Below are 15016 nucleotides of genomic sequence, written 5' to 3' on the forward strand. Positions count from 1 at the left end.
TGGAGAATCTGAGTGGCTGGTGTGAGGTCATCACCAACATGTCCAACATAAAGGCAGGTTTTCATTAGAAAAGCTTTTCTCTCTACAGTAAATCAAAAAGATTTTCGTTTTTAAACTTTTTAAAACTGATTTGATAGTTGATATTAAATAGGATTAAATTCATAGCAGGGTGTTTTTGGAGGTGCAAAAACAAATTTTGGATGATCTTTTATTGGAACGAGAATCCCATGGAATAAATTTACAACAAAGGCTGAACATTTCAATTTGTTTTATTTAATGTTTGCTATGCATCCTGTCGCGTGCCTTAATTCATCTTTTTACGATTTAACAGTTATGCGTTTTCCATTTATGTTCGACACACAAAGTAAATTATTTCTTCCTTGTCTTTTATTAAATAATAAATACATGAACACGGGACAAAGGTATTAAAACTCATGCACGACTAATGCGTAAAACAGGCGATAGCGCACGCCCATAATATTAATATTTTGGCGCATGTTTGTTTTGATTTTCTATTTCTGTGTTGTTAAGTGAATGTTTTGTTTTCAGCCATCCTCAAATACTAGGTGGAAAGTTTTATTATCTTGTTTTGAAATGCATCACATAGTCTATTTAAATAATCACATTGTGCCTTTGTTAACCAGAACAAGTTCTTTTTAACCAGCAGAATCATTTTAAAGCCACCTCATCTAGTAAGAGACAAATTTGACAGTACTCACAATGTTAGGCTAATTCATACAAGGCCGCTTTTAAAAAATAAAGTGAAACATTCTTCACTTACCATTTACATTTACTGCTAGATGAATTGTGACAATTTAATATGATAGGCTATTCCGGTCCAGTTAAACAATAAACCCATTCGTGAGCAAACGTATGTGCATAAGGCAATGTGTGTTTGCGCGGTGATCTTGAATCGATTTGACACCTCAGGATGAGGTATAGATCTTAGTTTTCACGCCACTTGCAGGCTGTTGAAATAATCTGGTCTCATTAGAACCGGTCTAATTTATCCAGACTGTCAGTGACCCTGTAGTACCGCGGGTCCCGAATCAATCACCGAGCCTGAACGGTTAAACCTGAGCCCAAAACGCACTTGATTTATCTATCAAATTACCTAGGCCTAAAGACACGACCGAGGAAATTGCGCTAACCCCTCGAGCGGCCGGCGTACCTCATAAAAAGCATCCCTATGACCACACCATCCAGACTTATGTTCAACAGAAGCGCATTATTGGTCGATAAAAAGTGATGCTCAAACGCATAAAGAAGTCACAAAACGAAGGAAGAATGTTGGCGCAAATTTACAGTGGTTTAGACTCTTAAAAATAAAGGTGCATTGCAGCAATGCCATAAGAACCATGGTTCTTTCAGTCAGATGTTCTTAAGGATTTTTTTCAGTACATTATTGAAAATAAAGCTTATAAAAATTTTGTTTTTTGGGTCCCATAAAGAACCTTAAACAACCACAAAAACTTTCTACAGACTATAAAAGTTAGTAAATAAATATTTATTTAAGAAACATTTTCTTTAATTTACATGTAAGGAGAACCAACATCCCTTTGTTAAATCCCGTTATTAACCTTTATTTTTTGGGGGGTGTCCTTAATAGTTTGTAGAACCTTAAACAAACATTTTGTGCACCAGAACAGATGTTAAGGTTCTCTTATCTAACCATAAAGTCTGACAAAGAAACAACGCTTGAAGTCAAACTTGAAACTTAAGGCGTTCTGATCGAAAATTAATTGTACAAATTTGTTTTTATTAAATAAAAATGCAAAAGCAAAACTGACTTTAATGAGTATAAATGCTTAAAAACATTTCTTTATTTTAAACATTGCTTTGGACCTAGAGTCTCCAATAAAATGATGAAAAGCGTAAATATATAAATTTCTAAGTGTTTTGCTCTTCATCCACATTAAAGGCTGGGCGGGTGAGTTATAAGACAAACCCGTTGTCTGCACATCACGCGGCCCGAGGATGGCAATCTCTCCCGGGAGAAAAGAGGAAATGAGATACGGAGATAGGAGGCTACGGGAGGTGGTAAATTAGCTGCCTGATCCGCACTCATTGGCGCATACACTTCCCCCATTAACTCGTCCTGACAGCCCGCGCTCTCCTCCACCCCCTCTCTCCGCATCTTCTCCACTCTAAACCCGGGGCATGGCGGTCTTGTGGATTTCTCATGCGGAGAAATGAATGTATGATGATCAGTTAAATTGAAAATCAGCAGCCGGCTGTCAATGAGAAGCAACACCTTCGTAATTAGCAAGAGAAATTGCGTCGTACGGGCAGATAATAGCGTAAAAACAATTTACACTCCTCCCATCCTCGCTTATAATGAGTCTCAAGGCTCCAAATGAAAACTTTCTACTCCCTAAATCTATAAACCGAGTCGTAATGCCTGCAGAAACTAGAGGACTGACCAGACTCGAGCCTGTAGTATCATCAATTCATTTAGCATGAATCAATTCATTGTTTGTCTTAGTAAATTATGCCCACCCGTGCCGGCGGGATCCCCGGTGAGCATGCGCGTTAGATAATGGCTGTGCACATTCAGCTCACACAGGCCTACTACTAAAATGTGCCACTGTAAAATATAGCCTATATTTTCCTTACACTCATAACTACACTAAAACATTTATGTCTCTCCTAGCTGAAGTAGTCTGCACTCCCCCTGGAGACGAGTCCCAGTCTCATTATTTTTCCTATAAGCTTGAGCTCGTGCAGTGCAAACAGCAGTCACCGAAATAAGAAATTATGTAAATGTTATTAAGGCTGGTAGATGTCATTCAAAGGGTAACTCTCGAGCCCCTCCGTTTACTTTTAATTTATCTGCAAATATAAGAGCTCGGTGACGATGACCGCAGGGCTGTGGTGCTACATTTATAAAAAACCGTCCATTTGGACAGACTCTTGTGTGTGTTGAGTAAAATGAGGGAAGCGTTTAAGCCCAAAATCTGCCATAGACACATGCTAACTCCTTGACATTGCTCCTTTATTCAATGCCTTCATGAATTCACTTAGGCACCTATATTATTTTCCAGTGCAGATGCTGTTTTTTGGACCCTATAACAGTATTAAAGTCACATGGTGTGTGTGTGTGTGTGTGTGTGTGTGTGTGTGCGTGCGTGCGTGCGTGCGTGCGTGCGTGCGTGCGAGAGAGAGAGAGAGAGAGAGAGTAAGAGAGAGAGAGAAAGGAACTCTTCTATTACAGAGCGACACGTGATCAATAGGCCGATAAGGCACGAACATCAGTGTACGCGACAGAACAATGAGGGATATCATCGTCCATCTATCTTAATATTGCACCCACGCGTGCCCTGACAGGCCCGCCTCATGAAAATTCCGCCCCACGAATCACCCGGGCTCGCCACACAATGCGCGCGCGCACACGCGCAACCTCGCGCGTACGCTCGCAGCTGCCTGGGCTATTATTTCCCCATTTCAATCCGACTCGCCAGCCTTTCATGCTAATTCTATTATTGTTGGAAGTTTATGTGATTTCATATCGCTAGAATCGGTAATGTATAATAACCCTTCAGGCTAACAGAAAAAAGACCGTATCCTCCCAGCCGCCACCGGGAAAATAATTACTTTCATATCAAAACTCCACAGGAGCTGACCGGGTCCTACCGCCCGCGGCGCGAGACCTCATTTCAACCGGGGGTTTTGAATGAATGAATTTGTTAAAGCAATAAACACGAGCCTGCAGTACAGCAACCTCTCAAAGCGATAAACAAAACAGACAGGCAAGCAAGGGGGTAGTGAATAGTAGCTGGCAATAAAAGGGTTTTCTTTCACAATATTTTTATTATTATTATCAAAATGTTACATATATAAATATCTTCGATACTTTATCATTTATACAACGTTTTGAGGATTCGTGTTGTTTTTGTATCCTGCTCGTGAGCCCACTTGTTCCTTCAAGTTAGCTGTGTTGCTGAAATAACAACAGACATTAAAGCCAAAATAATAGAAAAACGATCGTCCACCTGAATAAAGTATATCCATTTTTGAAAAGTATAAAAACTAATTCAAAGTCTTGTATACAAAAACGTGTCGTGATCAGCTTTGGGTTTGTGACAGGTCAGCTCGGCTCCACTGCTGGTCTACTTAAATGTCAATCCATGTCAACGTCTTCTCCATCTGTATTTGCGTCAGCAGAACTGCACGTTTTCGTTTCCGAACTTTCGGACGAGGTGCTTTCTTTCTGGGTAGAGTTTGTGACAGTGGATTCGGATTCGTTTGGTGGTGAATTTGATTCTGCAGAACTTTCCACTGATTTCTCAGTTTGCGTTGGAGAGTTTTGACTTTGTCTTTGCAGCTCACCGTTTACGACCGCATCCGCACTTGCGTCTTTGCGCAGCTGATTGTTAGTTTTTGTAACGTGTCCAGAACCGTGCAGGTTCGAGGTGTCTGTGGTGGCACACTTGTTCCCTGAATCCTGATTTGTTTTCGTCGCTGTCTGTGGTACTATGAAACCCAGGGGTTGAGTAATGGGATACAGAAGAAAATGGCCTTTACCAACCAGCGGTCGCTGCGGTGGTAACTGGGAAAAATCCACAATAGTTTTCCTTCTGGGACTCGAGTCGGCCAGTAAACTCTCCACACTAAATGGACTGAGTTTCTGGAGCGTGGAGGCTCGCGTGAGGCCACTCGCAGGACACATGGCAGAGTTCCTTGTGGGGTCCGTGGGCTCGGCTGACTCGAGGATGGACCCGGAGGATCTTTGGTGCCGTAGATGTTGGTCACATATATCTGATTGCTGTCGGTGGGTGTTAAGCTGGGGACCGCTGATCGGAGTAGACTCGCTATCTGTGCTCTGTGAAACTCCGCTATCGCTGTCAGATCCGGGTGTATGGAAGAGCTCACCCGCTAAAAACTTGTTCTGGGACTTGAGCAATTTGCGTTCCTGTTTGCGCTTCTTCTTTTCCATGCGCTCCAACTCTCGTCGTGCGATTTCCTCCGGGTCCATCGGTTCGCCGCTGCACGTAGTGGGGTGAGAGTTGTGAGCCGGTCGACCAGGCCCTTTTTTCGTGTTCTCTTTTTTGCGCCATTTTGCTCGCCGATTTTGGAACCACACCTGGGGACAGAAAAGATTGGACATTTTTAATTGCCTGATTCATAAGGTTGTGGGCACAGTGCAAAATCTATTAGTGTTCTTGTAGCTCAGTGGTAAAGCATTGCATTAGCAGTTTAAAAGGTTGTGGGTTCAGTCCCAGGGAACACACATACTGATAAAATGTAATGCATCAATGTCGCTTTGGATAAAAGCGTCTGCAAAAGGAAAAATGTAGGCCTAAAATCGAATGGTTAATCCAAAAATTGGAATACATCTGACAAGCATCTGAAATCTACAAATGAAACCACACAATAGTGTAATTTTATTACAATACTGTTTTGTTCAGGAATAGATTAATATTATAAAATACTGTAGTAAGTGAACTGTAGTTAAATTCCTAATGTTTTGAACCTTCGTAAACTACAGTTTGTAATAGCTCTAGGCCTATCAATTTAGTTAAAACTACAGAATACTGTAGTATACCTATAATATACCATAGTATACTACAATACACACAGTTTATTATAGTAAATACGCTAATATACTACAGTATTTTCTCATGTGGAATTCGATTTAATTTAGTTTTTATTTACTTCGTATACTTTGAGAAAGCAATATAAACATGCATGAGCTGAAAATAAAATGGTTTAAGTGGCAATTATTCTTTCTTCGATGTTATTCGATTGATATTATTCGTTTTTGTAACGAAAAACATGTTGTTAAGTTTTTTCCTTTAACCTACGATACTACAACGTGGCCCTCTATATTTTACAAGCTAAAGCTTACACAGATGCGCGCTTGCCCTGTAATTGTCAATTGATTCAGTGTAATGGCTCACGCTCTCAATTTAGCCTGCTTCTTGCGTGCCTAATTTGGGCCTGTTCCCCTGAAGTTCATTTAGGCGCGTATAAGCGCTAGGACAGACTTGGCCCAAACGAGGAAGAGAGCAGCAGGCTCGCACCTCGCACCCAGGCCCCTCACATGGCGACCGCCGTCTGTTCAGCGCTGATAACACAACAGTTAACATCCACCAGCAGGCTAAGCAGCACACTAACATACAGACATCGAGGCTATATGATGACAGCCGTGTATACGCAACGCACATGATATGCTAATGTCGTTCAAATCTGTGAGCACACAAACCAAACGATAAAGAGCGAACTAATCTTTCTTAAGAAATACGAATAATACAAAGCTCGGCTTTTAGTTCCCCAAAGAAGAATGTTTGACATCCACTGTCGAGTTTCTACAATGAGGAAAATGTTAGGTTATACCAGTAATCAGTTATCAACCCACTGACCTATATTTATTTATAAAAGATGTTTTATATATTTATATAATCTAAATGTTTTAACTGTTTAAATATATAATATGATAAAATGATAAAATTGTTAACAATAAACTGCATTAGAATTGCATGCATTTGAACCAATTAATATCAATATATATGTTTGTCATTTTTTATAGCTAATTGTGGTTCATTCGTTGTTTAATTTTCTCGATTAATTTCATAAACCATTACCATTATTAAAACAACATCAACAACTGTTTATCCTTGCAGTCATAAGGTAAAATGACAACTCCAACTTTGCATTTGAAATCTTCAGCCTATTTTACAACATTAGATCAGCATTAAAACAAATACATTAAACTTCTAGTAGCTGTAACACTTCTGATTAATAGCCATCATAATAAAGATAAACGCTAGATTTTGTTACGACATAAAAGCACCATCATTTACCTGAACACGTGACTCAACAAGGTCTAGACGTAGCGCGAGAGCCTCGCGCATGAACACGTCCGGATAATGGCTTTCGTTGAACGCTTTCTCCAGTTCCTCCAGCTGCCAGCCTGTAAAATTTGTACGTGTTCGCCTTCTTTTACAACCAGGGCTTTCCTTGTCGGCGTCTCCGGCATCTAAGATCACAGAGGCTGTGAGGACATGTGCGGGCAAACATCAACATGCACAAATGCAGTTTGAAATGTCAACATAAAATGTTTAAATCATTCACAAACATTGCGATTTTTAAGATCTTAATTGTTGTAAAATAAAATGATGGCAGTAAGGGTTTCACATAAATGCTGTTTGAGTTATTTGCAACTGACCAACAATAAATGTAGGTTTAATAAACCTTGTGATGCTAATAAATCGATTCTTAAATGATAGCTTAGTAAAATTAAACCTGAAACAATGTCGTTACGATTATTATTATTATTTTGCATTAATTGTTAACACGTTTAAATTATAAACCATAACAATTTTATACTCGTTTCTTTTTTTATTGCCCACAAATCAACTGCCTACGATTTTACCACAAAAACAAAACATTTAAAAGGCTTAAAACGCACGTAAAATAATCTGTGGTTATCAAATCATTACATTTCATCAATATTAATGCTATCGGCTGCTTTAAATACTGAGTTTACCAGCATATTATAAATTCAGCAAAGCAATTTGAATTTTAAGAGTGTGTTATTACAAGTAAAGTGACTTTCGTATTTATTTCTAGAAAGGCCTCGCGTAATTTGTTTTGTAAAATATTATGTACCCCCATACTGTTCATAATACAATATATAGGCCTACAATACAAAAGGCTACTTTTAACAATGTAAACAAGTTCTACAGAAAAGAGCAAGCATATATTCGTTGTCTTACCACTGAGTTTATACTGACTATCCCCGTTAACGCGACATCCAGATCCGAGCAACGGGTTGGAGTTTGCAACAGACGCCGAGCACGATCCGTTAAGTAATCCGTCTATGGAAAACGGCACAGCGGCTGCCGACTGTAGCTGGTGTCCGGAGAGATCGTAAACATGATGGTGGCCGAGGTGGTAGGGGAAACCCATTCCAACCATGCCTCCCAAAGAGCCTCCAAACTGGGCATGAGGATGCTCGAGGATCCGGCTGTCCATCATTGCATCTCCGGATCAAGGAAGCGCGCGTAGCAAACAGGCTCCCTCTCAGAGCGCACGCAGCAGCCGTGGAGCGGTGAACGTGGACATGCTTTGCGCTCCCTACGAGAAGTAAAGAGACCGAGGGAGGCGTCGAGGTTTTTGCTCTTTCCTACTTTGTCAACATCAACTCTCCTCTTGTCCAAATAACTAGGTCTCGCGCTAGGGAATTCGCGACCAATGGGGAACGTCAGTCGCCGGTGACGTCAGACCCACGACACAAAACGTTTTCCATATCGATTGCTAATTATACCTGACATCTACCTCAATAAACAATACCAGCGCTGTCACAACACAACATGAGACATCACAACTAGAGGGAGGAGGCGAAACCGGCGGATTGATTGATTCCTGACCAAATTCTGCATAAACATACAGTGCTTCTGTCCAAATAGCTAATTTGGGAGCACTGGTCACATTTGCACTTTCTAAACAACGCACAGAACAGAAAACCTCGCCTATTTTTCAATGAATGTCTGGCTCTCTTTGAATGCGTAAAATGATGTTCTCCTATTACGCAGGAGGCATTGTGCCCAAATAGAGCTATATCTCATAACAAACGAAGCATCACCCACCCTGTTGCAAGCTGTCAAGATGAATAAAAAAAACACAAGCTCCTCTGACTTTCTCATATGTAGAGGTCAGTGCATTTTAACGTATGCGTTGTGATATAGACATGGAGATGAAAAGACAAGCGTGCCTGACAGTGAAAAAGGAAGATCAGAAAATGCTTTAACATTGTTTTCAGTTGTTTGATTATTGGCGTACAGAGTTCAGAAGACTGTATTAACATTCTTCACCTTTCCTATAGATCACTGTCATGTTTAAGCCATTTGGTGTGTGTATAATCAATTATGCTTGTATTCCACTGATCATCTATTCACAAATGGGAGTTGGATGTGGGAGGTTTTATTAATCGATTCTGCAAAGAAAATGAGGCATAAAATAAATAGCCTTATTAACCCAGGGATAAAATGTTTTATAGATTCAGTAAAGCTTGTTATTACTGGAATATACACGGGTTTATAAAAACATACGCTTTTGCAGATACAGTAGGTCAGTAGGCTATAGCGTTTGTAAAGAAAAATTAACTATAATTATTAAATATTTACTTTATCTCAAAGTGTTGTGACTGAATATCCAGTTTAATTTATAACTAAATTTCCTGCCCTTATAAATGCTAAAGGTAAATTCTCCTTGGTGTGTCTATTTCTGGAGTTTACTTGTCTCGAGTGTTTTGCATTTGGAAAATGTGTGCGTGAGCACGTGTCTACATGTGTGAGGGAGGCATGGTTGTGAATAAAGGATGGTAATCAGTCCTGTCCATGTGTAAAGTAAGTACACGGGCCTTTCCTTCTCCCTGCTCTCTTCCTCCATTACCGGGAATTAATTCCACTTTATTTATCCAATTTCTCCAGCTGCCAGAATGTTAATTTGAGCTGAAATTTCTCACCGCTCGCTCGCTCGCGCTGACCCTCGGTGGCACCCGCGCGGCATGTAGTAATAACCTAAATCTTTCAACAGAGAGGCACGATAATTGTTACCTTATTAGCATGCAAATTGTTTAATTAATATTATTAAGAAGAAGCATATAATCCGTTCGTCACTTGACCCTGAAGTCTGTTGGCTGGCCGCCTCTCTGCATTTCAATGTGTTCATTTCAAATCAGCACAGGCCTCTCTGGTCGCTTTCAAAGCGCGTGAGTGATTGTTTGATGCTTGCTTTGCATCTCTCTCCTCCACTTTCTATTCCTAAACATTTCATCAAGCCGCATACAGGAATTATGGAAATCGTTACATTCTGCCCCCTCCCCGCACATTTAAGTCCCATAATTGGCTACTTGTCGTTTGCTTTTTGTAAGCTGGTCTCTGAAAGGGCACCCCTCCACTTCTGAGCATCCTGCCGCTAGACGCACGCTGCTCATGCCCAGACAGCCCTTGACACGAAGCCCCTACGAAGCGTTGCAAGGCGCCACTTGTTTTTAATCCGGCCGTGTGACAGAGGATGAAGCGCAATCTTTAATTAACTTGATAACAGGACGCATGCAAGCCTCGTGCACGGGTTCAGTGAGTTTTTGCCCACTCGTATCGCACTTTTACTACTTTAAATTCGTAACAGAATGCACTATAAAAACAAAATTAAAATGTGGTCCATATAATATGCTATTGCAGAACAGCAAGACTTTTAACACTTGTAATTCTGCAGGAGTTAAAAATGCACTAAACGTAAAAATATATTGGAAAAAAATTATTATAAAAACCATTAGTCTATAATTAACGTTTAATTAAAAAAATCAATTTACTTTTTTGAATATCTTAATTGCTAAATTAACTTTACGCGAGTTAATTTTAGCTATCAAAACTGAGGTTCACATTATTCGATTCACAGATAATTAAAGTGTGAAACGTAAATTAATTGTTGAAAGTCATTTGATCCACAAACGGAACCAATTAAAGTGCAAAATGATTTTCCCATCTGTGTTTGTGTTTCACTCAAACACAGTTTGCTGTTTTAGTTGGAAACTAGGCTATCCCACCAGGCAAATTTCCCTCTAATCCCGCTCAGCTAATCACGCAATTAAAACTTTCCCTTGCAATAATTATCTGCAATTGTTGGGCCGGCCGCAGAAAATTCAGAGTTTTTAATTCATTTCATTTCTGATAATTCACCTTCAAATTACCTTATTCAGCCTTGACAACCAACAATGCCCTGCCGAATTTTGCCCTGGTCTGCATTTATATGCAATATGCATTTGGGAAAAAAAGTCTTTATTATAAAGTACAATAATAATAACAATAATAATCTTTTAAATTTAACAATGTATTTCAATTAAAACTGACTTATCACCTTTTGCTAAAACGTGCTTAATATGCCAAAAATAACCAATGCGTGACGGACCCTGAGCAGGGATTGTTTAATTGTAATAATCGAATGTGCTTGTCGCGTCCCTTTGCCTCGCGCTGGCACGCACGGAAATAGACCTAATTTACTCGCCTCCCGCGGGAAATCCATTGAACAGATTAACATTTTCAAAATATAGTAATGATATCGGTTGAGGAATGGTGACGCCAGTTTTTATTGCCGAGCCTTCGTAATCATTTGCATCTATTAACAGCCCACGATTTTAATCAGTTAATCATATAGAAAGTGAAGGGCACATTAACATAGAAGTATTTGCAAGTGTTTGTGTCTTGGGGTCAGTGCGTAAACGCTTTTTGCGCTCACTGCGCATCAATTCTTTCATTCTTTAAGAAACGTCATGAGAATGAGCGAAATAAACCTGTAGGCTATACAAACTTCTGTGACGATCAAGAGGTGACACAATAATAAACTTGAACTTCAAACAAACCAGCATGTAAAAAGAAACCATTGCTTTATCGCCACCCAGCGATGGGGTCTTGCACGTGTGTGATTTTGTAAGTTTTGTCCATATACTGTACAGTATGTCGTCAGACCTTGTCACAGGTAGGTCTATATATTTTTCATTATTTCAGTTTTACGACCCACAATATTTTTAAAGGCTTCTAAACAAGTGGACGCAATAAAAATACTAGCACATATTCAGGTGAGGGTCAACAACATTAACTTATTAACCTATAACCAGTTAAACATCCACTGGAGTAAAACGTGTGAAAACAAGCCTTGGCTTAGCAATATCACATTTTTGCTGCCTCGAGGCTACTATCTGCCATTAGCCTAAATTAAATTACATTTATGCATTTTGCTTCACTTTTATCCTTACAGTGCATTCAAGATACATTTTGTTACTATTCATTATGTAAACTTCGTAAATGGTTTTGGTAATAAGATCGAAATAGTCTCTTTTCCTATAAAATTGTGTTTTTAGCTGTGCGTAAATGATTATTAGTGTTGACCCAGGGGAGATTTGATCTGACAAAAACTTGAATCATTTATCTCTCTCAGTCTCAACAGATAAATCCCATACACATCACGTGACTCTTGTCATCCTCCTGGATATCAATCAGTTTCTCGGTGTGCATTGACCGAGGTGGTTGGTGAGGGCCTTGAATAGTTAATATCTCTTTGTTACCCACGCTGTTGTAATCCCCCGGTGGCTCGCAGGCTCACGTTGTTCGGGTCTGGTACAATGAAGCAAGGGAGGGGGAGCGTCAACTATTATTTTGGGCTCGCGACCATCTGCCGCGCGCATGAAACCCAAAACCCCAGAGACGTCCCAGCATCTACACTGTAAACTAGAGAAGATGTTTTAATTAAGACGAGGCAGGTTAACTCTGCTTCTTAATGAATTGCCTTCATTGCCCTCCCCATTGTTGTCCAAAACAAAAATCTTGTCCCAACACTAAAACAAAATAGACTTCTATTGCATATTCAAGTATCCCAACAGTTCAGCGTCTTTCATTGAAACTTCACTATCTCAGATTTATATTTACTTATTTTTAATAACAATTAACAACAAGTAAAATAAATGGTAGGTTATGTTTATTCTATAATGCGTCAAAAGCTTTTCAATAGGCCTAAATATATTGTCATCTGTTCTGCAATATTTACTTCGTACCAAAAGGTGTAAGTTTAAACACAAGGTCGAATTCGTGTAATTAAATAATTAGGCTAACTAAATGCATAATTGTGTTTATGGATCCCAAGTCTGTTTAAGTGTTTAATTAAGTGTTCATAATTTTTGCCTTATTAGGCTATGAATATAATGGTAGATGTTACAGCTCCCCCCGGTGGGAATCCGAGTAATTGCTTCGTGGATAATGCTGCTTAAAGGGAACATTCACCAAAAAAATGAAAATGCTGTCTTCATGTTGTTTTAGACCTGTATGAATTATTTTTTTCTGATGAACACATAAGAATAAATTTTGATAAATTATTATAAGCACACAGCTGGTGGAACCCATTGACTTCCATAGCAGGAAAAACAAATCTTATAAATTTAAAGGGAACCGCTTCAATGTGCAAAATATCATCATTTAATACAATCACATGTGTGCTGCTTACCATCATTTATCAAAAAAATCTTCTTTTGTGTTCATCACAAAAGAAACTCATACAGAACAACAATAGGATGAGAAAATAATGACAGAATTTTCATCTTTGGGTGATATCCCTTTAAAATGTGTTGTATCAATAAAATAAAAATTGTATTGCATATCGTCATCCCACTATAAATGATGAAGCTTGGCATATAAAAATTCAATATTTAATAATGAAAATATTAATATCAAACTGAGACATAAGGCTATGAACAAAACTATGTCTGCATGTGTTATTTACTTTTAAAATTTTACGTGCGTTTTGGCAAATGTTTTTATCTAAAGCGACTTACACTGCATTCAATACTTTATGACATGTGAACCCATGACCTATGCAAATTTTTTGCTAATGTATAGCTGAGCCACGACAACAGAAGAAAGCCAGAAGAAAATATTTTTTGTTGAAACTGTAACTTTGTTTTGGCCTTTTCATATTATTGCCTTCTCAATAATAAAACGCACTATATTGTTTTTTATCAATGTTGTAAGTTGTTTTAAATATAAAAGTTTCATTAACTTCTCGTTGTTAAAGTATTATTGCCAAACTCTTATCTATTCAAACTTATGTTTAACTTTTAAGATCAGTTATTTTTTAACTACCCACTGATGAATAAAGCGCGCTCGTCTAACTCTGATCTAACTGGTTAATTAAAAACAGCTCATGTTTGCTCGAGTTAATAAAGGACTAAATTATTCACTTTGGGGACCGCGTGTCCCAGAGCGCTTTAAATCATCCCGGGACAATATTGTAACTCCCTCTCCGTTCTGATGAAACTCTCTGAGGGGTCCTGTCACTGGTCGGACCCCCCTCTCCACCCTCCATCTGTCCCTCTTTGTCCTGCTTATAAAGCTTGTGTATTTTAGCTCATTGTCTTTCGCACATTTATTGACACCTTTTTTAATTCGGCGCTTCTGTCGGCCTCCTGTAGCCGCGGGGCGCCAATCTCTTCCGCTCCATTAGCTCATTGAAACAGGAGTCTGGTTAAACAAAAAGGTTGCAATCTGATCTGTACCCTCCTCTCTCTCTCTCTCTCTCTCTCGGAGAAAGTAAAAAGCCGCGCACGTCTCTCTCTCGCGCCCACCACGGGTCTGTCAGTAAAAGACTGGCCTGTTCGTTCGCCAGGCAGCAGGGAGGGGGATCTTATTAGCATTAAAAGCCTACACCGTGAAATTCATTTATAATTGCTAGAGAGAAAAAGAAAGAGAGATAGCGAAAACATATGCGTCCTGAATTACATTTGAATGAGTTTGTGATATGTTAACATGGAATGGAATGCGACAGACAGCAATTATGACGCCTTTGTGACTGTCAAATTCAATTCATAAGAGGCTTGTGCCTCCGTGAGAGTAGAAAGTGAGGTGCATCTTAATGTAGCTAAAGAAAATACTTTAATATTTTCACTATAGAAGAAATCAAAATGCAGACCAACTACAATAATAGAGTCAGTATAAAGTACTTAAATTTCCAAACAGGATAGTTTTTCCGGATGTATTGACTTGGCCAATACATCACACTAAAAAAGATGCTGGGTTATTTCAAACTATGGCATGGGTCAAATAGACAGGTTCTATGTAAGTTTAACCCATCTTTTGCATATTTTACCTAACTATTGAATGAAACAACCCATTATTTTTTGTAGCGTATGGTGTGTGGCAAAAAGCTGACTCAATAAAACACAGAAACGTGGACAAACTGATAGGTATTGTGATCCAAGATCATTTTAAGGTGATCTTTTCTGTCATTCATATCAGATTGGCCTATAAGAGAGTCAGACACTGGTGATGATGTACCAGGTGTGCAGCCATCTGGCAAATAGTCTCTCTCTCTCTCTCTCTCTCTCTCTCTCTCTCTCTCTCTCTCTCTCTCTCTCTCTCTCTCTCTCTCTCTCTCTCTCTCTCTCTCTCTCTCTCTCTCTCTCTCTCTCTCTCTCAAAGGACCGCAATAGCCAAAAAAGGATTTACTAAATCAATCAACCCAACAA

General features: G+C 39.2%; 1 protein-coding gene across 1 annotated transcript; it reads right to left on the reverse strand.

The window, feature by feature from the left end:
* Window positions 1-3794: 3794 nt before the first annotated feature.
* On the reverse strand, window positions 3795-10332 carry uncx4.1 (Unc4.1 homeobox (C. elegans)). The gene is made up of 3 exons (XM_065253906.2): window positions 7719-10332; window positions 6804-6979; window positions 3795-5083 (listed from the first exon to the last, which is right to left on the reverse strand). The coding sequence occupies exons 1-3, from the start codon at window positions 7978-7980 to the stop codon at window positions 4121-4123; spliced, it is 1401 nt and encodes a 466-aa protein (XP_065109978.1). The 5' UTR covers window positions 7981-10332; the 3' UTR covers window positions 3795-4120.
* Window positions 10333-15016: the final 4684 nt, after the last annotated feature.

This window comes from Paramisgurnus dabryanus, chromosome 4 (assembly GCF_030506205.2).
Source record: "Paramisgurnus dabryanus chromosome 4, PD_genome_1.1, whole genome shotgun sequence".
Lineage (NCBI taxonomy): Eukaryota > Metazoa > Chordata > Actinopteri > Cypriniformes > Cobitidae > Paramisgurnus > Paramisgurnus dabryanus.

Excerpts from the sequence above, each read along its gene's own strand:
- uncx4.1 (XM_065253906.2), bottom strand. The coding sequence starts at position 7,980 with ATGATGGACAGCCGGATCCTCGAGCATCCTCATGCCCAGTTTGGAGGC. Across the intron at positions 6,980-7,718 it reads TAGTCAGTATAAACTCAGTG|ATGCCGGAGACGCCGACAAG; the intron begins GTAAGACAACGA and ends CTGTGATCTTAG. Across the intron at positions 5,084-6,803 it reads TTGTTGAGTCACGTGTTCAG|GTGTGGTTCCAAAATCGGCG; the intron begins GTAAATGATGGT and ends TTCTGTCCCCAG.